We start from the raw sequence: 25,630 nt of genomic DNA on the forward strand, positions 1-25,630 counted from the left end.
AAAATATCCTTGTAGTCAGACCAGCATCATACCAGCATACTCAGGAGCAGGACACCGGTACTTGGACCCACAGCCTCGTCACTCAAAACTAATCAGAGCTAAATGCTCCACTAAGATTGATTACTACCACGCACCGAGGCCCCAAGAGAACATAGAAACTGGTGACTCCTTATGTGCTGGTACCGTCTACATCAGAGACAAGTAACTAGCAGAGGAGGTGAGATTTGACTCATTACAAAGTACTGTAATGTAACACGCAGACCACAAGAAAGTTCCTCATCTGTCTCTCATGTTTGTTTTCCAAATAACAGGTTTATAATATCTGAATCCCCATGCAAGACAAGAAAGGTGTGAGCACATACATAACATTTCCATACCTGTTGATACAGTCAATCTAATTCACAAAGAATTGGTGACTCAATGTGTCCTCCTGCCCCCCCACCATCCCCAGTTGATGATATTCTTCTCATGCACAGCAGTGTGCACTATCTCAACAAATACATACACTTCCCTGTACAGAAGAGGGATGTGATTCTCCCCTCTCTTTACACACAGACTAAGGATAGATCATTGTCCCTGAAGAGATCCACAATCTACATACACAGGTTGAAACGCGTCGACTGTGTCTCAGGAAAGACTATGTCTAAGATGTTTTTGAGAAGAACACTGACGAACAGGGCATCTCCTTCATACCCTCCTTCCAAACAACGTGAATTGTCAACATAGTCCTTTTGAATGGGTTCTGTGCGTTCTACAACTATAAGCATAGGTGTGATAGCCCCCTAAATCTATCCTTATATTGCTGGATCTTTCTTATGTGTACCAATTCACATGAACATTGGAAAACCTTTTTATTTATTTTTTTGCACAGGGGGGTGGCACTTTTTCACTGTGTGAATTATTTCAGGACTCTATCATGTGTTAAAAATTGATGAAAAGATAAGACCTTTTTTTGTTTTTACTATCTTGAAAACAAACTGAATAATGATATGTTATTACATGTACAATTTGGCTGTTATAGAGCAATGGAACATGTTTATCAATTCACAGTGTGCAAGACAAGCTGACAAAAGTGGAGCTTTTCAATATCCTTACGTATCTAACTTAAACCCATTTTTTGCCTTATCAAAATCCACTCAACACTTTTTTAGGCTTACAGAAAAGGAGTGGTGTGTACTTGGTGTGCCTTCTCGGACCATAGAGCCACCCAGCTTTGGGTCGCAATCCCTTACAATGTGGGACCTTTGCTTACACGCATGATAGTTGTGTGTTCTGAGGTCAAAAAATATTAAGAGACTTGCTACATGGTAAACTTGGGACATGACTGACTGCACACTCTCCATACCAATGTAGGAAACATTCCCCTAAAATAATTCTCGTAGTCTAATATGAGGGCAACTTAGTTGTCTCTGAGCCCTATATGCATCTCACTATACTTTTGAGTTAGCCCAGCAGTTGAGTTACTCCAATCTTCTGAACAGTTTAACTAGTGTCGACGAACATTTCTACGCACATTTGTTCAAGCTTAAATTAACAATTGAATACAGAATTATTAAAGGGTTTGGGAGGGAACCTGGATTGTGTACTTTAAACTAAAATGAACTCTGAATCTTAAAAAAAACAATAAGCCTGTGATCTTCAATCTCTGTTTTTAACCTAATGTGTTTATTATTGCACAGCCACCATGCGCCACTTGCCCGAGGAGGAGAAGGCATGGCTCAGCATGTCATCCTCTTGCTTCACAATGAGAAAAAAGTACTTTATGGATGGTTCCAAGCCGCATGTCGGTAGAACTGCTGCTGCACAATTTGAGGTCTACAATGTTCACAAAATTTGAATTTATGATGCTATACAGAGGAATTAATGTGCTGTCTTGCGCTTGTCACGATCAATGCTTGGAGGTCAACCAATCCGGATCTCCAAGCATTATACACTCTACATTTAAAAGGTCCTCACGAAAGGAATGCTTTGAGAGGAGGACAGATACATGGATGGAGTACTGTCCTGATCGGGTGTGGTCTAGCCAACAAAGCACAGGATCTGGGGTGAGAGGGTCTTGAGTTAAGCTCACATGTCCCCACTTACACCATGAGTGAACATTTTGCAAAACACTTAATATCTCTGTGCCTCTGAAATTTAGGACAACTTAAACTGCAGTACCCCGCATGAAGCACCACTTCAGAACAAAAACATGACAGCCTGGAAATCACAGACTGTGCATCTGCTAATAAACAACAAGCTGGCAGGAAGGCTGAGTGAGATGAATGCTCGCGGCTGAAATAATGCAGTGACCCAGAGGTCATGAGCAATGTGCAAAATTTGCGCAATTTCCTTTTGTGTAATCACATGAACTTTCCCAAAAATTACACAAAATGCAAACCCAGCATAAAGTTCTATTTTTTTGTGCGAAAGGTGTGCTCACATCCATTAAAAAAATAGCGCTACATTGTAGGTGAATCAAACAGGAGGCACTCACTTTCAGTTTATTCACATCGTTAATGTGCTCTCACAGTAGGATTTTTCCGAATCAATCAATCAATCAGGGAATTGTGAGCGTGCTACGCACGCATGAGGGGCACAAGGCGCTGGGGGCGGGTCGGCAGATCTGTTTAGCCGAAGAGCCAGGTCTTGAGGGTCTTCATGAAGGTTTTCAGGGAGGAAGCACGTCTGATGTCTTCCAGGAGCTCATTCCAGGATCTTCCACCTGCTCTGGCTCTGTGGATGTGCAGGGTTTCGGCCAGTGCGAGGTTGGCTTATCCGAGGTTTCTTTTGGGTATGTGGAAGGTGATTCTGTCGTTGAGGTATTTGGGTCTGGTGTTGTGTAGGCATTTATAGAAGTGGGTGAGGATTTTGAAAGTCACTCTTTTCTCCACGGGAAGCCAGTGGAGCTTTCTTAGGTGTTGGCTGATGTGCTCGTGCTGCGGGATGACGAGTCTGGCAGCGGTGTTCTGTATCATCTGGAGTTTGGGGCGTAGACTGCGTTTCCATAGCCCAGTCTGCTGGTGATGAGTGCATGGGTGACTGTCTTTCTTGACTCAGGGAGATCCATTTGAACGTCTAACGGAGGATGTGGAGGGTGTTGAAGCAGCTGGAGGCAATGGCGTTGACCTGTTGATTCATGGTGAGGGATGAGTTGAGTACGATGCTGAGGTTTCTGGCATGGTCCGAGGGGGTCGGTGGGCCACCAAGTGTTGTAGACAAGGACTTCAAGTCTTCTTGACATTGAGCTTCAGGAAGCTGTTGGTCATCCAGACTGCAATGTCTTGCATTCCTTTCAGGAAGTTGAGACTGGCGGTGGTGGGATCTTTGGTGAGGGAGAGGATGAGCAGGGTGTCGTCAGCATAGGATATGATGTTGAGGCTGTGTTGTTGGACGAAGGCCGCGAGGGGGGCCATGCAGATGTTGAAGAGGGTGGGGCTTAGTGATGACCCCTGTGGAACTCCAAAGGTGGTTTCCGTGGGATCGGAGAGGTAGGGTGACAGTCTGATCCTTTGGCTTCTTCTGGTGAGAAATGATCGGATCCAGTCTAGGGCGGTACCTTGTATGCCGGCGTTGTGTAGTCTGGTGGCGAGTGTGCGGTGGGAGACGGTGTCGAAGGCTGCTGATAGGTTGAGTAGGATCAGGGTTGCAGATTGCCCTTGGTCCAGGAATGTGCAGATGTCGTCTGTGGCGGCGAGTAGGGCGGTCTCGGTGCTGTGGTTGCTTCGGAATAGTGATTGGGACGGGTTGAGGATGGTGTTGTCTTCGATGAATCTTGTCAGTTCCCTGTTGACTGTTTTCTCCGCAACTTTGGCCGCGAAGGGGAGGAGCGAGATGGGCCGGTAGTTTTTTTAGGTACATGGGGTCAGCTGAGGGCTTCTTGAGCAGGGGCCTGACTTCTGCGTGTTTCCAGTTGTCTGGGAAGGTGCCTGTTTCAAAGGTGGTGTTAATGTTGTGTTGTAGTTCAGGTGAGATGGCGGCTGTGTGGTAGATGTGTGGAGGGCAGGGGACAGTGGGGTCCCCTCAGTGGATGCCTTTCATGGTTGAGGTAGTGTCTTCGGCCGTGATCGGCGTCCAGGTGGAGATGGTGGGCTGGCTGGTGTGTCTGGGGGGCAGGAAAGCTGAGACCGAATAGATGAAAAATTATGCAGTCTGGTGTACTGGCTTGATTTTAGGCATTTCGCACAAGAAGTTTAACAGGAGAGTGTGGAAGTTATGTGAGATTATGCTGTCATAATGTACATTTCGCTCTGGTCTTGTCATAACCAGTAACTAAGGGAGGAGAATTTTTCTGTCAGTAAAACTGAAACAATAGAGTGGAGTGAATATGCTACATGTGTTCAATCTTTGCCAAAATATGCGATTCACTTGATTTTCACACAAACTTGCAGTGCTCTGTTAGACCGTTCTCTGATGTAGTGGTCTGGTGTATTATCATATTTTTGATCTTTTAGAATACTTTTACACAGCGTCCATAAAATTGGGCTTACTGAAAAGACCATTGAGAAACGTGGCTTGCATAAGAGCCTGGCTGGGAAAGAACAAGCGCAGTTCGCTATTTGTTTTATTGGTTTAACACTGAATGAACGCATTATGAACACGATAAAATAGTAAAGACATCTAGGGCTTGATTTGTATGTTGGCAATAAGGATACTCCCTCACAATGGGGAGAGTATCCTTACCACCAACCTAAAGGTCCGCCCGCTAAATATAAATGCAGACAGACCTTTTGTATAACCACGGCGAAGACTACCCCATCTCCGCTTCGGTTAGACCCCGTCTATGATGGCCTGACGGAGGAAGGGGTGTCAGGGGCCGAACTCTAAGTCTACCCACCTAATTTAGATAGGCCGAAATACAGGTGTTTTTTCACTGCCCCTTACCTCCAAGAAAACCGTGGAGGTAAGGGGCGGTGAAAACTGCTCAATGCTCCCTTCGTCATGGCCGATAACTCCCATGGTGAGGGGAGCATTTTTTTATTTTCAAAAAGAAAATCCGATTTTGGAATTTTCTTTTTGAAAGTAAAAAAATAAGTTTGACAAACAGCTCCATCTCATTGGCGGAGCCGTGCGTCAAACTTAAAAAACCATTGACAGGAACCGCCATGACTTTGCTTCCTGCCAATGCTTTTGAAATGACTGTCAGCTTGGCGGTCATTTCTAAATTTGGCAGGCCTGAGTATCTTCGGCCGGACAGATGCTAAGTCCTCCACCAGGCCGACGGAGAATATCTGTTTGCCAATAATTAAATACATTAGTTAAAACAAATATTTTAGTGTACTGATTTATTTTAACAAATTTATAAGCAGTTAAGATATATGTAACATTGAAATGCTCTTGTAAAGTGTGCGTGCGCATGTATAAATACAGCATGTGTTCATACACAACCATGGCACACACACATACCCATGAGAGCAATTCAATTAATGGTTAATTGAAGACTATTACTGGAACAAGATTATTTGATTAGTTAATAACTTAGGGACTATTTGGCAAATCCTCATGTAATGTGGCAGGCACATGATGCATTTAAGTTGAATTTTTCATTTCAAACTTCGTGCCGATTCGTTAGTGGTGAACAAGTTATTTATTGGGAAGAGGAAGAGCAGTGTTTATTATTTTAAGTCTCAGAGGCATTTTTGGTTTCCGCTACAGCAAAAACGATTGAAATGCATTTACACAAAGCTCAACAAGAAGATAGAAATGTATTCAGAATACGCCCTTTTTGTGGTTTAGTTGAAAGTCATTCAATACATTTCCAGTAAAAAAAAGTTGCCCTGGGGTTTTAGGGGCTAATCTTTTGTATATCTATGTTTTTGTTAATAACTTGGTACCCTTGGATAAATAAGCACACAATCTGGCAGTCACGTAGTTTGTTTAACTAACTAAGGTTCTCAGTTTCAATCTGTGCAGGTTGGCCAAGGGTGTGCAAAGTCATATTGATGACTGTCCAAAAATGCAAATTTCCAGTTTAAGTCATGTAGGATTTTTTCCCCTGTGCTGCGCCAAAAACTTCTGACAAATTTACACCAAAGTCAGCATTAGAGAAAATCTTTAACAATCCAATTCGTATTTTGCTTGAATTTCTTGTTCTTAAACCGGTTTTGAATTAATTTGCAAACTAAATTGTTTGCTTAATGGTAAAGTCCACATTTCACAGTAGCACAAAATAGCACAATTGTACAGTACACTACCACAACACAAACCCAAATGGTACCACAATACAAAAAGGCGGTGGTACAAAAGGGGGTGGTGATGGACGGAGCATCTGAACCAATCAAACACTCACACCCAGTCAACAGATCTGGGTTTAATCCATCACCGTTCTTTAGCCCACTCTGCCACCCCAGTTCAGACATGGCCATATGCAAATCAGTCTGACCCTGTAACTCATGGGAACAGTCCAGCCCGAACTGCTAAGCCATGCCTTCCCTGGACCGGAAACAAGCTTCCGAGGACCGGTTTCTGGCATTCCAGCCGTCTTCAGCCCGGCTTGCTTGAATCCAGTGGCAAAGTGAGCAAGGGACTCACGTCTGAGCATACCCTGCCAACTTATGGCGAACAAAGTGGTACAAAACAAAAGGGGGTGGTGGTGGACGGAGCATATGAACCAATCAAACACTCACACCCAGTGAACATATCTGGGTTTAATCCATCACCGTTCTTTAGCCCACTTTGCCACCCCAGTTCAGACATGGCCATATGCAAATCAGTCTGACCCTGTGCCTCATAGGAACAGTCCAGCCCGAACTGCCAAGCCATGCCTTCCCTAGACCGGAAACAAGCTTCCGAGGAACGGTTTCTGACATTTCAGCCGTCTTCAGCCCGGCTTGCTTGAATCCAGTGGCAAAGTGAGCAAGGGAGTCACGTCTGAGCATACCCTGCCAAATTATGGCGAACAAAGTGGTACAAAAGGGGGTGGTGATGGACGGAGCATCTGAACCAATCAAACACTCACACCCAGTCAACATATCTGGGTTTAATCCATCACCGTTCTTTAGCCCACTCTGCCACCCCAGTTCAGACATGGCCATTTGCAAATCAGTCTGACCCTGTCCCTCATGGGAACAGTCCAGCCCGAACTGCCAAGCCATGCCTTCCCTGGACCAGAAACAAGCTTCAGAGGACCGGTTTCTAGCATTTCAGCCGTCTTCAGCCTGGCTTGCTTGAATCCAGTGGCAAAGTGAGCAAGGGACTCACGTCTGAGCATACCCTGCCAACTTATGGCGAACAAAGTGGTACAAAAGGGGGTGGTGATGGACGGAGCATCTGAACCAATCAAACACTCACACCCAGTCAACAGATCTGGATTTAATCCATCACCGTTCTTTAGCCCACTCTGCCACCCCAGTTCAGACATGGCCATATGCAAATCAGTCTGACCCTGTGCCTCATGGGAACAGTCCAGCCCGAACTGCCAAGCCATGCCTTCCCTGGACCGGAAACAAGCTTCCGAGGACCGGTTTCTGGCATTTCAGCTGTCTTCAGCCTGGCTTGCTTGAATCCAGTGGCAAAGTGAGCAAGGGACTCACGTCTGAGCATACCCTGCAAACTTATGGCGAACAAAGTGGTACAAAAGGGGGTGGTGATGGACGGAGCATCTGAACCAATCAAACACTCAGACCCAGTCAACAGATCTGGGTTTAATCCATCACCGTTCTTTAGCCCACTCTGCCACCCCAGTTCAGACATGGCCATATGCAAATCAGTCTGACCCTGTGCCTCATGGGAACAGTCCAGCCCGAACTGCCAAGCCATGCCTTCCCAGGACCGGAAACAAGCTTCCGAGGACCGGTTTCTGGCATTTCAGCCGTCTTCAGCCCGGCTTGCTTGAATCCAGTGGCAAAGTGAGCAAGGGACTCACGTCTGAGCATACCCTGCCAATTTATGGAGAACAAAGTGGTACAAAAGGGGGTGGTGATGGACGGAGCATCTGAACCAATCAAACACTCACACCCAGTCAACAGATTTGGGTTTAATCCATCACCGTCTTTAGCAAAAACGCAACACAATAGAGCAAAACAGCATAACACACCACAACACAATAAAACACCATACAACAAACCCATATCGAAACAAGACAAAAACAACAACAAAAATCACATGACCAACAGCTCCACAACATAGCCGAAACACAAAATAGCATAATTCCACAATACAATATCACAACATAAACTCAAATGATAGCACAATACAAGAACACAAAACAATAGAGCAAAAGAGGATAATACACCACAAAACAATATAACACCACATAACGACCTAATATCGAAACAAGAAGACAATAACAACAAAAACACATAATTAAAAACAGAAAACCAAAGCAGCAACACAATAAAACAAGCACAACAATGCACATAACAACACAACTACAAAGTACAACCTGTTAAAACAATTACAGTGCAGCAGGTTGCAGGGTGTGACTAGAGTCCACCACAGATTCTTGGGGAGCCAGCACTGAGGGCCACGACTTGTACCTAGAGCCTTGTGCATCAGGGACACATGGGCTGGAGGCGGGATGTGGTCGGACGCGGGTTGTGGCATTCGCTGGCTCTGACTAAGGAGATACTTTATTACATTTAGTGGCAGTGAAGCTTTTGAACGTAAGTGATGTAAGTCTTTTTTTTAGTTCAGGACTACGTACACTTTCTCCTCAAGTCATAAGTAATTTACTGGGTCAAATTTAAACGGTAGGTCACAGGTTCAAACTCTAGCACAGCCGGCTCATCATTTTATCTTTTCATAAAGTGAAAACACTAACACATTAAGATAGCAGCAAGAGACAATTTAGTTCATGGTGTTTACCAAACAACTTGTTATAATATATTGTTGTTATTTCCTCGGTCCTGAGATGTAGTCTAGTGGTTAAAATGCTGACTTTAAAGCCTAAAGACCCGTGCTCTACTTCTGGCTTTTGTCACTTGACAAAAATCGTGTCACTTAGGGTAAATTACTTAAACTCCATGTCCTTCAGATAGTAAGCATTTAGAATGTTTTTAAAAAAGTGTCTAATGCAAAAATATAGCACATGACCCTGAATTGTCTTCCAATCCTTCATCCTTGTACAATATGACGTTGCTCCCAAGCTAGCTTTGTACAACGGAAAAAGGCACAATCATTTCACATTGTAGCACAATGTGTGTCCACGTCAGAGGCATGAGCCCGCTGAGGCTTTCCTGATACTACAAGTGCTGACATACTAAAAGAAAGCAATGGGCCTGCGTCAGCTGCAGTGCCTTGCCACAGTGGCAGGAGCGTTAGCTTTTTATATGTCTGCATGAAAGGTTATCCTGCATGCCTCCCATTTAATGGAAGTTCACCAGTGTAGAAATAATGTATCTGCTTGTATGGCCATGGCCAGTGCTACATCAATATGGCTAAGGCGCCCGCCTTTCCACGACACTGAAGTGTAACAAAAGACCTGAAGGCCCTTTTGCAAAGGAATAAAGGGCACTAAAACATCAAAATGTCACTTTGCCAAATCCTTGCACTGGAACTCTGCCAGAAACATCTCCCGTTCATTTATTCTATAAAATGTATCTCAGGCAATGAGTGCGCGAGCTGAGTACACACTACTGAAGGCGTAAGGCCACTACATCAGGGGTCTAAAGGTGCCCTGTCAAGCACTCATTCAGACATAGAAAGCACTTTAAAGCAAGTCTGATTGCTGCGGATGAGTTGCAAAGCGCAACACATCTGTGTGGGACTAAGTAGAGAGCTACTCACTGAAGGAATCAAAATCACGAAGACTCACTGAAGGAATCAAAATCACGAAGACGAGTTATAGCTGTAAGTGTGATAAATCGTGGCTTTCCTGCGTGAGAGCGGTGCATTTCACCGATTTTATAAAATGTCATTTTCAAAGTACAGACTTATTCGTGGGTAATTGATTTTGCAGACAGAGCTATTAGAAAATGGTAACTTTATACCTGGCAGGGGACCCTCGAGAGATGAAGTTGCAGTATTTAGTTCCAGAGTTATTCGGAAAATGTGGAGATAGCTCTCACATCATCATGTCTGAGAGACAAATGCATGAGTCCAGCTCTCTTAGCAATAAAACGGGGACTGCCTGCCCAGCTGGAACAGATGTTAAAACTTTTCCTCCTCTGCATCCAGAACTATTCCTCCTATCGCCTGTCAGTGGTGAGCCCCAGTAGAAACAGTCATTGATAAAGCCAATAGGTAATGCCTTTGGGACCTAATGGCTTTTCCAGTGGTTTTTAACCATGTTGAACAGTATCTCTAATGCATGCACGTGCCTTCAAAATGACACAAGTGGATTTTTTTCTTTTTTTAGTTCCCAATCCGAGTTGGAGTAAAAAGACTAAAAAAGAAAAAAGTAGCGTAAAAGTTACATTTTTAAAGCAGGTTGGGCATGGGTGGAAGAAACACAGAGGTTAGTAGGGTGGAAATAACATGGACAGTCGACAGAGGGAAGTGACAGTGATGAGGCGGGTGGGGGAAGCAAAACGAGAGAGAGAGAGACATGGAGCTAGGGGAGAAGCATGTAGGCAATAAAGCAGTGCAGGGGATACTTGGGCAAATGCATCGAAGTTCAGAGGAGATGTACACAGTGAGAGAGAGCAACACAGAGCTGCGAAGGGGGCAAGAGTAGCACACGTGGGAGACATCTGGAAAATACATGCACTATCATGGAGTGCTTAAACAAAAAGAAAAAAGTAGTGACTGTATAAATAAGCAGTGGAAGGACACAAGTAATGCAACCATCCTCCAGGGAAGGGATAAACATAAGAAGAAGAAGTAAAGCCCGCACAAGTTAATAAACAAGAGTAAATCAAATAAGAGTGACAGTAAAGCTAGCCAATGATAGGTATTGGGTGGGCTCTAAACCCACTGTAAGCTGACATTATGTATTTGCACCAGCAGACATGTTGAACTATCTGGTAGGCAACATCTAAACATGGCACCGACAGTATCGGAAAATAATTATGAAGCTTAGAGAAATTTACAGAAAAACAGTTTGACCTAAGTCTGAAAAATACAAAACGTGATGGCAGGAAAAAATCCCAAGTAAAAGACAACCAGTCCCCAAACAGAAGGTATCATAAAACAGGATAGTGACCAGAAGAAAAGCCATTCCCTTATAATTCCACCGCAAAGTAAACACTCAACCAACAGAAAGAGAATTGCAAATTAAATAAAAAAGAAAACCAGGCTAAGCAAAATTTTGTCAACAGACGAAGCCAGGAAATAGCCACTTTTCATGCTTTAGCCTAAATGTGGTGTTGTCGTTTTTGTGGCAAATTTTCTTTCTATGCTGCTGATTGTTTAAGGTGGGTGGTGTGTTACCCCTCTCTCTGTTACCATAGTTCAGATGATCTCTAGCTCTATATGCACACTGTGTTAATGGCCAACATACATGTGCTCCTTACAAATAGTAGCCTACCAGACAACGCCTGAGAAAAGGTACATATCTGCAAGCAGCATGGGTTCTAACCTGGTTCCTCTGGGCAATCGTCTGTCCCTTCTTCCACCGTAGGATGGGCTTCAAAGGAGGGAGCTCCAGTTCCTCATTCCCAACAACATGGTCTCCAAGACTGTAGGCTGCTTCAAACACAATCGGGGAGATCACATCTTTGACTCTTCTCTGAATATAAAAGAAAAAAGGATTGACATGGTAAACAAATGTATATGCTTATTTATTTACACAGCATCGGAGCATTTCGAACAGGAACATTTTACATTGTGCCAACAGCGGTATATAGTTGTAACTCTGTGATTAGCAACAACATGCAAGTATTACGATACACTTCGCTAAGATTAAATATATAAAATAATAAATGAAAGTATAGATTTTACAGTGTAATGTGGCTGTCTTAACTCTCCCTTATCAAGTTTCTATGTTCTTCCAGTACCAGTTTCTACTTTCAGAGAGAGGTGCTGCATGAATGTATGAGGATTCCAATTAAGGGGACCCAGAAAACGGAATAATCAGAATACGTAGCCACAATGTTTGTGGGGCACATTGCCCATCAACAATGTTAAAGATGTATTTTTGTCAGTGACAGAAGCAGGTAAACATTCAGGGTGGGAACATAGATGGTTCACAATCGAAATTGCCAGGCTTACTCTTTAAACTGGGGAAATATGTTCCCCATGAAGAAATCAAACATTAATGGTCCACCGTGCATTTACATGTCTCTTACACATGAGGAAATGTCGACATATTACATTTCTCATCACGGAAATGTGTACCGATATAAGTAGTCTTGGGTATCTGCAGAAGTCACGGGTTCCCAGGATCACTGTTATGATTCTTTGAAAGTCACAGGACAATTTGAAATTTACAAAAATAGGTGTTAACCAATGTGAGTAAATTCCAAACTCTTAAGCCCAGATGTTTGTGAATCAGTAGCTATCTTCTGTCAAGGTCTGCACTGGTTCTTTGATTCTACTATTTAGGATAAGGTATCAAAGATCCAGTGCTTCTGAAGGATCAGATGTCCATCCCAACTGGCCCTTTGGAGACACTGACTTTATGGGGCAATCTCCTGGTTTCCTCATCATCTAACCCGGTTCTAGGTGCTCATAATGTGGGATTCAGTACTGCTTTCAGTAGTATATGTCAGAATACAAGCATAGCAATTTCAAAATGCCACTGCCACTGCAAGCCTTACAAACAACAGTTGTAGCTGCAAATTAAAGTTCTTGTTTAAGCCCTGTTAGAAGGTTCATTCACGTTTGATCTCTTGTTACCTTATATTAAGTTTCCCATCATTCATCAGAACAGGAAGTGACTACTTCCTGCCTTCTCTCTACTTCAGTTAGCTCTTCAGCGTATCCCACCAGCAAGGCATTCACAGCAGAGTCAAAATAGACAAGGGTATTTCCTGCTTGGGCTTGTTAGGGTAAGTAAGATTCTTGGAGAGAGCCCCTATTCCGCTGAACTTGCAAGCGCAAATATAATCATGGGCCTTAACCAGCATCCAATCCCCACAATCACATCCAGATCTAGATGGCACAGACACTCACATAGCATTCACGCAACACAAGGGCACAACTTTGTAGACATTCCACTAACTACCACACACCCTCAAACTACAGAATTCACATTCCATCTCATGTTCATTAACGCTCCCTTTGCTTTATTCCATGCACCACACATCACAAACCTCATCACGCGTTTGATGCGCCTCAACTTCAGGAAGCTGCTGACAGGCCATTTCCAACCCTCTGGAAGTCAAACTTTCCATCTCTCCCACTAGCCTCCCAGAAGAACAAGGACTTTTTTGATGAATTCTCACATCTCATCACACCTTGTTCATCTGACATGCCCACATCATCATCTTCAACTTCCCAGACATAATAAGCTAAAAAAAACACAAGAGACATCCTCTTCAAACTCATTGCACCCAACTCCTCTCCCTTGTCCTCCCACTCCTAAAGAAACCTATACTAGACCCTGAAGACTACACCAAGTACTGGCCCATTACTTAACTACCATTCATGGGCAGGAACAATTTAAAAAAAGGTCTATGTTCAACTCCAAGATCACATCAATGCTATCTCTTCCACAACTCCCAGTCTGGCTTCAAATCACACTGCAGAATGGAGACAGCTATCGTACACATCTGAGATGCCCCAATGACCAGAGATGAAGCTAAACCTCTGCTTCCTTATGTTGCTGGATGTCTCCGCAGCTTTGACACAGTTGGCCATCTCGCCGTCAAACACACTTTTGAGTGTCAAATGAGTTTCACAAACAATGTTCTTCACGGGTTCGCCAGCTACCTTTTTGACATTGGCTTATTAACATGGGCATCTCGAGGTCCCAAAAGATACCTATCACATTATCACATGCGGGAAACCCCCAGGGTTCCATACTGTCTCCTGTCATTTTTAGTCTCTACACAGATCCGCTTGGTGCTCTACTCACAGAAAACATCATCAAGATTCACTTACATACCGATGATACACAACTCTACATGAAATTCTCTGTTGAATCAGGCATCAAACGCTTTAAACACTGCCTGCACATTATCCAGATCTGGATGTTCAGAACGTGCCTGAAATTCAACACAACCCTGACAGAATTCCTGTTATTTGTCAAGAACAACAAACAAGAAACAGTACAAACCTGGCTCAATGATTTGAACCTTGATAGCACCGAACCCCAATATTTGTACAGATTGATAATTTCCTAGGATTCACCTTGGACACCAGCCTCCCCCTCCAGGAACACATTGACAATAAACAAAGGCAGGCTGTATCAGCTTTCTCTTCTAAAGAAACTGAAACAGTTTCTTCCAGAAAGCGACTTCAGAACTGCTATTCAGGTACTCTTGCATCTGGATAGTGGTAATGCCCTGCTACATGACCTCACAGACTCCACACTGGTATCAATTGAGGATAATCTCCCAAAGGACATCGAACATGCCGCAGAATGACTTATCAAGAGCTTGAAGAAATATGATCACATTACCCTCATCCTGATGGAACTCCAATGGCTCCCCTTGTCGATCTGCACCATCTTCAAATCTGGCTGCATCATTTACAAAGGAATATGTGATATTACAACGCGATCAAAATGTTTGCAGTATGTAACACCGCAGTTTTTACAACGCAAGTCGTTACAAGGAGGGCGCTGGACTTAGAAGTAGTAAGATTTAGTATTCCAACACAAGTCTACGTACAATAGGTAAGCTGTTGGAATAGTAAATCTTACTATTCCTTAGGTTATAGCGCCATCCAGCACAAGTCGATGTAACGCTTGCGTTGTAATGGCTGCTTTCTAAATGCATCGCGGTGTAATCACCGCAATGTAAAGGATGTTTTCCTTTACAAAACCCCCCACTTATCTTAGAGACAAACTCGCCACCTCTGGTTATTCTAGGGCTATCAGTAGCCAGGACACCACGAGACTGCAGATTAAGAAATGTAACATAAGAAAAAAAGGTTGCAGGCCTTTCTCATCTATGCACACAAGATCTGGAACACTATCCCCATATCCATGAGTTCCCCCCAATGCTGTTCCAATTTAAGAAAGAGTTAAAGCCTTGCCTCATTAAAGGACAGTACGTCACAATGTTATAACCCTCCAGAACCCAGATCCCTCTCCTGTCGCTCACTGACTTTATGCTTGTCTTTGACCGTGCGCAACGCTCTGCTGCCTTCTGGCTAGAAATACCATATACATACAAATGTTCATCAGAATACCATATACATACAAATGTTCATCAGACTCCTGGTTCTCATTTTTCACTGCTCTTTTTGGTTATATATACTTTGAAAAACTCCAACATGAATAAATAGAGAGCATAGAAAACCCACAAGCCAGTACTCTGCAAAGGTGTGTCGGCTCAAGATTGTCCACTGCCCGTAAGTTCCAGTACTTAGAACATTTCCCAGGGATGAAAATAAGACCCTTTTTCTCTTCAGAAACTTTTCACAAAGGGAGCTGTGAAATCCAGGTAAAACGTTAAAATATGCCTGACAACCAGTAAATCTTAAACTTTCTTGGAAAACTACTTCTCCCTCTTTGTTTTGCTAGAATAGTGAAAACTCCTCCCAAAAAATTCTACAGAAAAAAATATTTAGGTTTGAAAGAATAATTTCCTTTGACTGTGCAGCAGCGCTTGAGTGGGACATTACAGCTTCTGGAATGCGCCCCCGTACTTCTATAATTGAATACAACTGAGAGTGCAGACATTTTAAATTATGAGTGCCTGCAGGTTTCTCCAAATTCACTGACTGAGGAATAATCCAAGACCTATCCCAGACAGAGCAGCAGAGAGCTGGGTAAAGTTCAGAGTGTTCATTCCAAAATGGCAACGTCACCACCACACAAAGATGAATGGATGTGTAGGGCGTACACCCTATAGAAATGACGTGATCCTTCCCACTTCCTGTTCAGATTGAAGGAAGCACAGGTGCTAAATAACACACATATGCTGACAGCCAGGCAGAGAGTCATGCAAAATCCATACATTTCTTTAGAGGCTTAAATTTACAGTCGAAGAATTAGGCAATAATTCAGTGCAGGAACTACTGCCAAGAAGGGATGCATGCAGTACAACTCTTTCAGAACTGACTTGTTGCCTATAAAAACCCTTTGGGGTCAAAAAGCAATCCCACAAAGCATTTCAATGGTGCTACATAAATTATTTTCCCTAGATTTTTGCTTAAGAGATTTCTATAATCCAACCCAGACTTGTGGGTAGCAGAGCACAGCTCAGCAGTTCCAGTATAAGCCATAAAAACAATGAAATGCACAATAATTTTTACTGTAAGGAAAAACAGATTTTAACATGTTTCATAGAAGGAGGACTTATAGCTCGTCCAAAGGACAAATATGGTTTCAAACATAAAGAACAATGCTCAACACTCTAATACCCCTTAGTTAAATCTTCCCATACTGATATTTTTCTGACTAGATGACACCAATGGCATATATATTGGGCATCAGCTTCTCTCCCACACAGACTGCAGTGGATCCACTTGACACACTTTAGTGCACTTTCGAACTTGGATCACATTACTCCGGCCATTCAAGCCAACAGAGGTTCCCTATGCCAAGACATATTTTCTTCAAATCCCTATACATTGCATACCATGTGGTGTGGCCCAGACGTGCCTACCACACAAGCTCAAAACCTGCCACAAAGAAAGGCCTTCAAATTAAAACTGCTCCTCTACTGATCATTCTAATATATACCATGGGTTGGGAGACCTTTACAGGACAGACCATCAACTCTACAATCTGCACCCTGGAGAAATAAGAAAGCACTGAACTTACCTGGAATTTCGAAGAGAAATTACAATATGGTTGGTACCCACTTCAATATGAGTTACACTTTGTAATCTTAAATGAAAATAATATAAAGAGTTGAGCCGAATATAAATTCTGCCACAGTCGCGTATTCTCCTACCAGTTATTTATTACCGTCCTTGCTTTTGAAAGTATTGTATTTGAGTATCGCAGTTGACCTAGTCTTATCACTTGGAGAGTCCTTCTAATTTGCTAAATCTGCTAATATCAATGAAGAAAGAGGGATGAAGACCATGTGACGTTAACTTGAGATTTGCCTGTTTGTGAATTTAACACATTTTTACAAATTCATAACAATGGCCGAGCCTCATAAAGATACTTCCGCCCGTACATGTACACTACTCCTAACTTACTACAGAATTTCAAGGACTAAAATGCATCTACACATTGATACAATCTTTGTTAATCAGAAATCTTTGTGAATTAGGCTATACATTCTCTATCCTTTTTGGAATCATGCGTCCACAGCAGATTACCAAAATGGATCAAATATTTTTTAGATAAATGAATATCTCTGCTATTTGATCAGTTGATAAAAACAATGTTGTTCGGTGAACAAGTGGCACTGTACTCTTGTTTATACACAGGCCCTGGCTCTGGTTTTCTTCAAATGGTTTCTGGGACATCCAATTGCCAGACCCCCCAGGATATTGCGATTTTGCAATTTTCAAACAAATCGTGAAATCGTCACTTTTGTAAAAATCCAGTGATTTTTACAAAAGTGCCCTCAAAATATATATATTTTAAAAAACCAAGGTGTTCACCCTCTCTTTACTGGTTCTGTGCTGCCACTGAGCCAGTCAGTGCTTAATTTGTGCCGGTGGGTTCCGGGGCTCTGCACCGGCACTTAACTGTCAGCACCGGCTCTAGTGACAGTCCAGGTGGTGCTGTTTTGAGATTAGCACAACAACCATGTTTATTAAGTCAATATACATTTAAAATGACTAATACGAGCCTTTCATGTCGTCATTTTAGCTTTGTGTGGCCTGAAATGGTCTCAATTATCAAACTTGTAGGAGTGCGATAGTTAGGTCTTATGTTGCAGGGTATCCAACGGTGGTGCAGGCTGCACTGGTCTTCCGAGAAGGGCCCTGGCACTTAATATTTTATACTTTAGGCACTGGAGCCAGTCAAGGGAGGGTAAGCATCCGGTCAGCAGGCAACAGAGGTGCTAATTCCTTCTGTCACCTGCCTTTGAAATGCACAGAGCCACCTCCTGTGCAATTAGCCTGCAGCCGCTCATACGTTTGTGTGCCCCCTGAAGATTCTGCAAGCCCTTGAAAGTCCTCACTGCACTCCTCTACCCCGTTCCCCTCTTGTCTCCTATTGAACCCTAAGCTCCTTCATGGCTCCTCTTTTTATTTATTCCTTTTTTATATACCATAAACCCAACTGCCACCTCCTGACTGTGACATAACACAGTCTCCAGCAGTGACAGAGCACAGGCCTTCAGTATTTCTGTGGCAGGCACATTTTTTGCCTACCGTAAAAATATAGCACATTTTGTGGTTTTGGGCCTCAATTTGTACTTTTTTTGGCTGCAAAATTTGCCACCCAAAACCACAAAATCATGGGGGGGTGGGGGTGATTTATTGTGCTGTTACTGGGTGGGTAAAGTGCAGTAAAAAGTGTAATTCATTTCAAATATACATTTAACAAATGCACACAGAATTGAGAAATGATAAAGTCACAACAGAGATATGCATCTGATGAACACTGATAGACTGGGGGTATCTGAGGTAATAAACGCATGATCGAAGTCAAAGGTAAAGTTGAAACTGTGTTTGTGAATTAGAGTCTTTGTGTATGAAGTCCCACTAGGAACTTGCCAACTGGTTGCACACATATGAGCTGATTTGGGGGAACCGGCAGAGGTATTCCAAGTTTTCCTAACCCATGCCACAATGAGCTCCTGATGCCGGCATTTGTTGTACAAGATTGAGGATACTTGTCTATTGAGAAAGAATAAATGGTTATGTTTCTCTCCTTGTAAGAATGGGAGGGGTGGATATCCAGCCCCATATTCACATGACTGATTGCCTCAGATGTCCATTTACGAGGACTCACTCAGTACAAAGAAACACACTGTGTTCCCACCCTCTTAGGACATTAAACCCTACCACTATCGCCCATTCTGACAAAAACATGCATATTAAAAAAGGATAACAGCTGTCACCACTGATTTTGTATGCTAAAATTAAAAGCCTTCTTTCCATTCTATCTGCAGGGGAACAGTAGCCCTCGATCGTTCGAATGCGGGAACCCTAAGCAGATAATGGTTGAACTGTATGAACACAAATGGCGGCCGGTCTACACAGGCAAGGACAGTGCTCAGCATCGCAACCTATTACTCAGCCTGAGTTATTCTTACACCCTGCGTCACATCCATTTGTTTGTATCTAAAATGCTAATAAAGCAATATAGAAAAAGAGTACCAACACGTGTTTCGTCAGTTGGACTTTTTCAAGCCTGGAACAAGGAGCAAACGTCCATTGAAAAGTATTCAAATAAAGACTGCACGAAGTTCTGTACAGATTTCAATCTCCTGGAGAGGTATCCCACATAAAATGTATACAAACTGTTGGCAAATGAAAGAAGGCAACCGCCACAACAGAAACTGCCATACAAGTAAATTTTTCAATAGGTACTGATTATGTGAGCGGGCCGTGATACACCGGTTGTGTAGTGTTCTTCTTCTTAGAAAGTCAAAAGTCCAAAGACTCAGTTCGTATACACTTTATGTGGGATACCATTCCAGGAATGTGAAATCTGTGCAGAACTTCGTGCAGTCTTTATTTGAATACTTTTCTTTTGTAGAATGAAAACAATTATTGATCACCCTTACGTCTTGGAATATGTCCTTGGACTCACAGATCAATCAGACTGGTTTTATATGTGCGGTTAGGTACACTTTTTCTATATGTTTCCACCTGGGAGTATTCGTTCTAGACTGGGCATCTCACCATTGGTGGCGAGGTGATTGTATTATGGAAGCACAAGTTTATAGACAATCATAACAGCTGCTCAATACTACACTCCCCTACTTTGGCTCATGTACTGATGTGCGAACATATGGCATAGCCACCATTGTGCTTCTGTATGCTAATAACACAATCTTTGTGCTTTATTAGTATGTAATATGTGGCACACATATTCAAATTTAGGAACCTAAGCTTCTGTATTTTCCAAAAGTTTATTTTCTGAACTTGATGCATCTAGCTATGTGAAATTCAAGGTCAATGGTAAAGGTAATGAAAATAAGAAATGTTGTCTTTGCAGGCTGTGCTATTCCCAAAAGGAGAATAGTCAACTTGCAAACAGTTTATTTGAGGAAATCCATGAAATACTAGAAGACAACTCTGCCTGATCCATAATAAAATTCACAGTCATGTCTACAGTCAATACGTAATGTGTCTTTGAAAGATATTTCTAGTGAAGGGAACTCTAGAGTACAGTTAGGCATTGGGTTGAATGAATTAGTAAGTAATAATGCAACTCGCTTCTGCGACAAAACTTTAATCACTGCTGCATCTTACTAAAGCTACGTCAAAGTGTTGCATATAAAGGAACACTCACGTGTGTTAATTTAACCACTTTTACATCCTTATTTTTCTGAAAACCATTGCTTTGAATAGGATTTTTATGATCTTGGCAAACATTCGCTGTGATGAGTTTCTCACTGCAACATCATATTGGTTAACTATTGCTTTGGGCACGTAATATATTTGAAGGAAGCCAACATACAGGAATCAGGGAAAAGCACAGTTTTTATCTGCATATTACCACATCTGCCAAATTTAGGGCAGTCATGACTCTTGGAAACCCAGTTTTCAGGCACTGTGTAGGCTTTTTGCTTTTCCTTTAGTACTGCTAAATATATTAAAAAGCAGATTTGCAGTTTAAGGAGCGTGATCAGACGAGATCAGACGAGTGTGGAGTGATAATGGAGATAATCTGGTTGAGGTCTAGCAGAGAGATTTTTTCACAACAGAAGAGGACATGGACCATATGGCCAGAGGAGCTTCAATATTTATATAGGAAAAAGAAGTTGGCCAGTTATATTATCTGCTTTAAGTACAATCAGCCAAGAAATATAAATGTATTTCTTCTCCTGTTCACTGATTTATAGACAGTCTACTACCTCAATAGCCAGAAAGGAAGGATAATTCAAGTAGAAAATAAAACATGTCTTTGTTTTTTGCACTACTGTCCAAGTCTATAAAAAAACTTAAATGTGTTACATCTCAGGGATCTTCCCTGAGCCAAGCACTATTAATATTTACGTCATTCAGCTTGCCCCAGTTGTTCAACTTCTTTGGGACGCTATTTAATTGATATGAGAGCGACACACAACTAATTATCAGCATGGATGCTCAACTTTCTGAGTGTTAAACCCCCTTTGAAAATTGCCTAGAATTAGTGTCTAAACAGATGAGTCTGAATAATTTTAAACCGAAAGCTAATAAGATGAAAGTTATTTTTATAGTCAACTTGTCTAATTCTTGAGTGGGCTCATGATGGCCGAGCAACTGGCACAGCTCACCACCTTCTATATCCATTCACTATCATGGGTATATTATGGACAATACTTTGTCTTCATAATCACATGTTGGCAAACTCACACCTCTTTGTTTCTCCTAGTTAAAAATGCTTTGCAAAATCTTCTGTTTTTACCTAGAAAACACCATGTAATTGTTATTTAAGCCATACTAGCCCTTTTAAGGACGTAGGGAATGCATTATACTTGGAGGCTTCTCAAGTATATGCTGTTCAAACCATGACATATGGCAGCACCTCATTTAAGGCTTAGCATGTGGAGGCCACATCTGATGTCACCTTGTCCAACTATACAGGCTGCCTGTATACAATACAATGTTATTTAACAGTCTCTGCATGTCTCCCAAGGTAGCACATTTCACAGGTCTGTTTTCTTTGACAAGACCAGTTGCAAAGATATATTGTCCTCCGCTCTCTCTGACCAGAGGCAGCAAATGTTTTGCTGATTCCATGATTATTTCATTCCATGCTCCAAAGCTCTTCAACAGTCATGTCCCTGATATCAAAGAGAGGGTCTAAAGGATGCTGCAGGAACTGCTGCAACTGATCTTTTGCTGGCCAACATGGGGCCTATTATGTATAGCGCACACTCTCCCTGATTATGCCTGGCGCACCTTAAAACAGGCGTGCCGGCCGTAAAAAGGCAGAAAGTGCACCCTTTTACATAGAATGTGCTGCCCCCAGGGCAACCGCGAACTCGAGCTGCCCTCGGGGCCGCGCATTCAGGTGAAAAATGGAGTGGCTTTGAAATAGCTGCTCCGAATTACACTGTGCAGGCGGCAACCTGCCTGCACTAAAAAGGGGATTAGTGATCTCCCTGCAGGTGGGTTTAGTGAGTGACTGCACCCGCCTGCAAGGGGATGTCTGGGGGGTCTCCAGAGCATTGCTATCAGGGTGCACACAGACAATGCACCACCGTTTAGGTAGTGCACTGTCAGTGCACCCCCTGACAGCTTATTTGCCTCTGCGCCCACATCTATAATACAGCACGGTAGCAGAGGCAAATAGATTCCCTTGTTTGCATGGGGCCACACCCCTTTCAAATACAGGAACGCCCTCTTGAGAAAGCGTCGGCACTGTATAACATCAGCACTTTCAGGATTACAGAAGGGGCCCCACAAGCGTCTGCAGCCCCTTCTGCAATACCAAAGTGCCACGGACGTGCACAGTGGGCGCAACTGCCTGTGGTGCCCCTGTCGAAATTATGCTTCAAGGCCTGCTTCTGGTGTCCCATTATGCACCCTATCCGCCACAATATGGGCCGGGCCAACCACTACCGAAATGCGAGTGCCCTCCCATATTCTCTAATATCCCTTGTCCCCGTCTATGTTTAAATACCGCCACATATGAAACGTATGCCTCCTTTGTTTCACTTCCCGATACTAGTAACCCCGTATCTCGCCACACAATGGCTCGTTTGTTTCACTTCCCGATACTAGTAACCCCGTATCCCACCACACAATACCTCGTACTTTGCCTCTCTAGACATCCTGGCACTCATCTGTTTACTCCCTATCTAACAAACGAGCCTTGCGTTATTTCCTAACCACCGAACTTACTGTGACGTATGCATGATTGTTTCACCAAGAATTGTAATGTGTTCAGGGTGAGCTCCTCCCTTTGTTTTTTTTATTATCATGAAGTGTATAAAAACGTTGTCATTGTGAAATTAAAGCAGACTACTCCTGAACCTGTTTTGGTGAAGGAGCTCTCCCTTAACTCGAGTTATGGAATAAAGCCCATTTTTAACTCAATCACCACGGACTCCTCATTTTTACTTTGATATCTACTTGGCACTATAGAAATTCCGATAAGGTAATATTATATTTACCACATTATTTGGTGCCCGAACAGGGACGCTCCCTCTTCCCCACGCGCCGGAGATATAGCCCGGTTTTTGTCCCCTCCAGACCCTCGACGGACTTCAAGCGTGCATCAGCGGGGTTTTCCCGCTAAACTCCCTCGAACGAAGGTGGAGACAGACTGCGGCTGAATATCCACACGAGGCGGTGAGGAAGACAGCGGAGTGTCCCAAACCAGAGCCTGACCAGTGAACTTGTTGAGTCCAAGGTTTTCAGAGCCCCGACTACGTTCCGGTTTCACTGCGCCGCACCACAGTCCGATGACCAGGTCTTCAAGTTTCAAGTTCTGCTTCTCGGTGAGTACTGCTGAAAACGTATCAAGACGGGTTCTAATTTGAACACGGTAAAGGTTTCACTAAAATGTTTAGCATATAAAGAATTCGAGTGTATATTTATAATTTAAGTTATTGCCAGTCAGTCAAGTTCAAAACATGCAGTTGTTTTCAAAGTTACGTAAAGTAGGCATTAGGAAAGGGCTGCTGGAACAACCAGTTCCGGTCCCACCCAGAGACACGCCTGGCCATTTTATGTATACTAGACATGGTATAGGAGTGGTTCTCTACCTAGATCTCTGGGTTGATTATATGAAAAATGTAGAGAATGTATATAAATGGCATGCAACAGGTACATGGGATGTAGAATGTATAATGAGAGTAGAAGAACAGTTATGGAAAAGGAAAGTCAGGCCCTCTCAGACAGAAGAAATAGAATTGTGGCGGAAGGAAGCGCATCGGAGGGCCCAGAAAGAAATAGGGAAAGTCGAGAAAAGTCGGAGAATGTCAGAACAAGTCAAAGAAAAGAAGTTACAAGAAGAAGGTGAGAAGGTTGTGATAGAACAAAAAGACAGGGAACAAAACGCTCTTATCACTGGTATTTACCCCGTCCTTTCAAACGAAATTGTCAACGATAACACACAAGTGTTAGAAGAACAACGTAAGTCTAAGACAACGACCCCACCGGATTTTATTACATCCTATCTAATGGAGCCCCCTCTGGCTTACGCCAGTCCACCCGGGGTCCGACAAGTCCCGCCCCCACCTATTGTACATGACCAGCTCCCCAGTACCCCAATACCCCCAGCCCTGAATCTAGAGACGCAGAGAGTAATAAAAATGACAGAGCAGGCGCTGCAATAACGCCTACTGTATTTAAGTATGATCCACAGCCGGGAGAAGGTCCAATGGCGGTAATATCCCACCGACTGAAAGAAGCTTTTGACGAAACACAGGATCTCCCCAATATTGAACAACATTTAAATAATGTTTACGATTTTCTTAGGACAGGTCATGGAGAAGAGACCCTGGCCTCCATCACAACTGGCCGTTGCTTGGGAGACAAAATATCCCTATTAAAGTTTGCAGTTTCCTGTTTTATCCGAATAATGGATTCGGGGGTAGAGAAGTTCCCAAATGGGCGGTCACAATAAGTGACTCATTAGAAAGAGGTGACTATTCCAAAATGACTGTAGCAAATAGATTGGTTACAACATTCGCCAAAGACGTTATCAACGCCCATTCTGAGACTGCACCACGACAACCAGAGGTAGAGGGATCGGACGAAAACCCAGAACAAAGTTTGGATAGAATTAACTTTGTAGGTGCGGTCCGGCGTTGCCACGGCAGGCAGTACCGCCCCCACAACATGAGGCAGACAATTAAAAGGTCAGGACCCTCTCCAGAGGATTTGTTTCAAAAAACAGTACGAACCTTAGACAGTTGGATAGATGATGAACCACCCCTTACTGCACAAGAAAAAGAAATAGCTCGGTCAGCGACACAGTGGGTGTCGCAGTATCGAGTGTATGGCCCTGACATAGTAGCCCAGATGTTTTTGTCTCTCCCACTAACCGAACAACGTCTGGCCAGCATTTACATGATACAACACTTAGCCACGCTCTATGAAAGTCATTCCCTCTCTCCTGAAAAATTATACCAATTATTGCGGGATTGTGTGGAAGACAGATGGGTCACCCGAGGCCAGCAACTGATAGACATCATCCTAGACCTCAGACATAGATATGAACAGTTTGTTTCAGAGGCAATAGACCTAGTGGAATATGAAAAAGGCCAGTATCCTCTGCGTGAAGTACACCCAATAATTCCATGCAGACAGTACCCTACAACAGGTTCATGTTTATACGCCACTCACGAAAATGGAAATATTAGAGAAAATGGTTCCACACATGAAAAGGACCCGGGGGTTTCCACAGGGAGCTAAAAGATATCCTGCAGATGGGAAATTTTACGTATACAGACATTGTAATTTTGCTGAAAGTTCTCCTGCCCACTGGAATATTTGACAAACTAAAGGAAAAGGATTGGGAGGTGGGAGACAAGGCAATACGGTGGGAAGCCCTGGAATTAGAAGAAAAAGCACGTACCCCCGGACAGGGATTGGGCAAACTTATAAAAGAACTCCCTAGCCTCCTAATACAAGTCTTGCC

At 43.1% G+C, this 25,630-nt stretch overlaps 1 protein-coding gene across 1 annotated transcript in view; it reads right to left on the reverse strand.

Annotated features, from left to right (window-relative positions):
• The window catches only part of ITGA9 (integrin subunit alpha 9), a 913,294-nt gene that overhangs the window by 455,578 nt on the left and 432,086 nt on the right, over nt 1-25,630 (reverse strand). The window contains exon 16 of the mRNA XM_078688268.1: nt 11,438-11,587. Within this exon, the coding sequence (XP_078544394.1) occupies nt 11,438-11,587 (150 nt within the window). The remainder of the gene's footprint in view (nt 1-11,437; nt 11,588-25,630) is intronic.

Source organism: Lissotriton helveticus, chromosome 4_1 (assembly GCF_964261635.1).
Source record: "Lissotriton helveticus chromosome 4_1, aLisHel1.1, whole genome shotgun sequence".
In the NCBI taxonomy this organism is placed as follows: domain Eukaryota; kingdom Metazoa; phylum Chordata; class Amphibia; order Caudata; family Salamandridae; genus Lissotriton; species Lissotriton helveticus.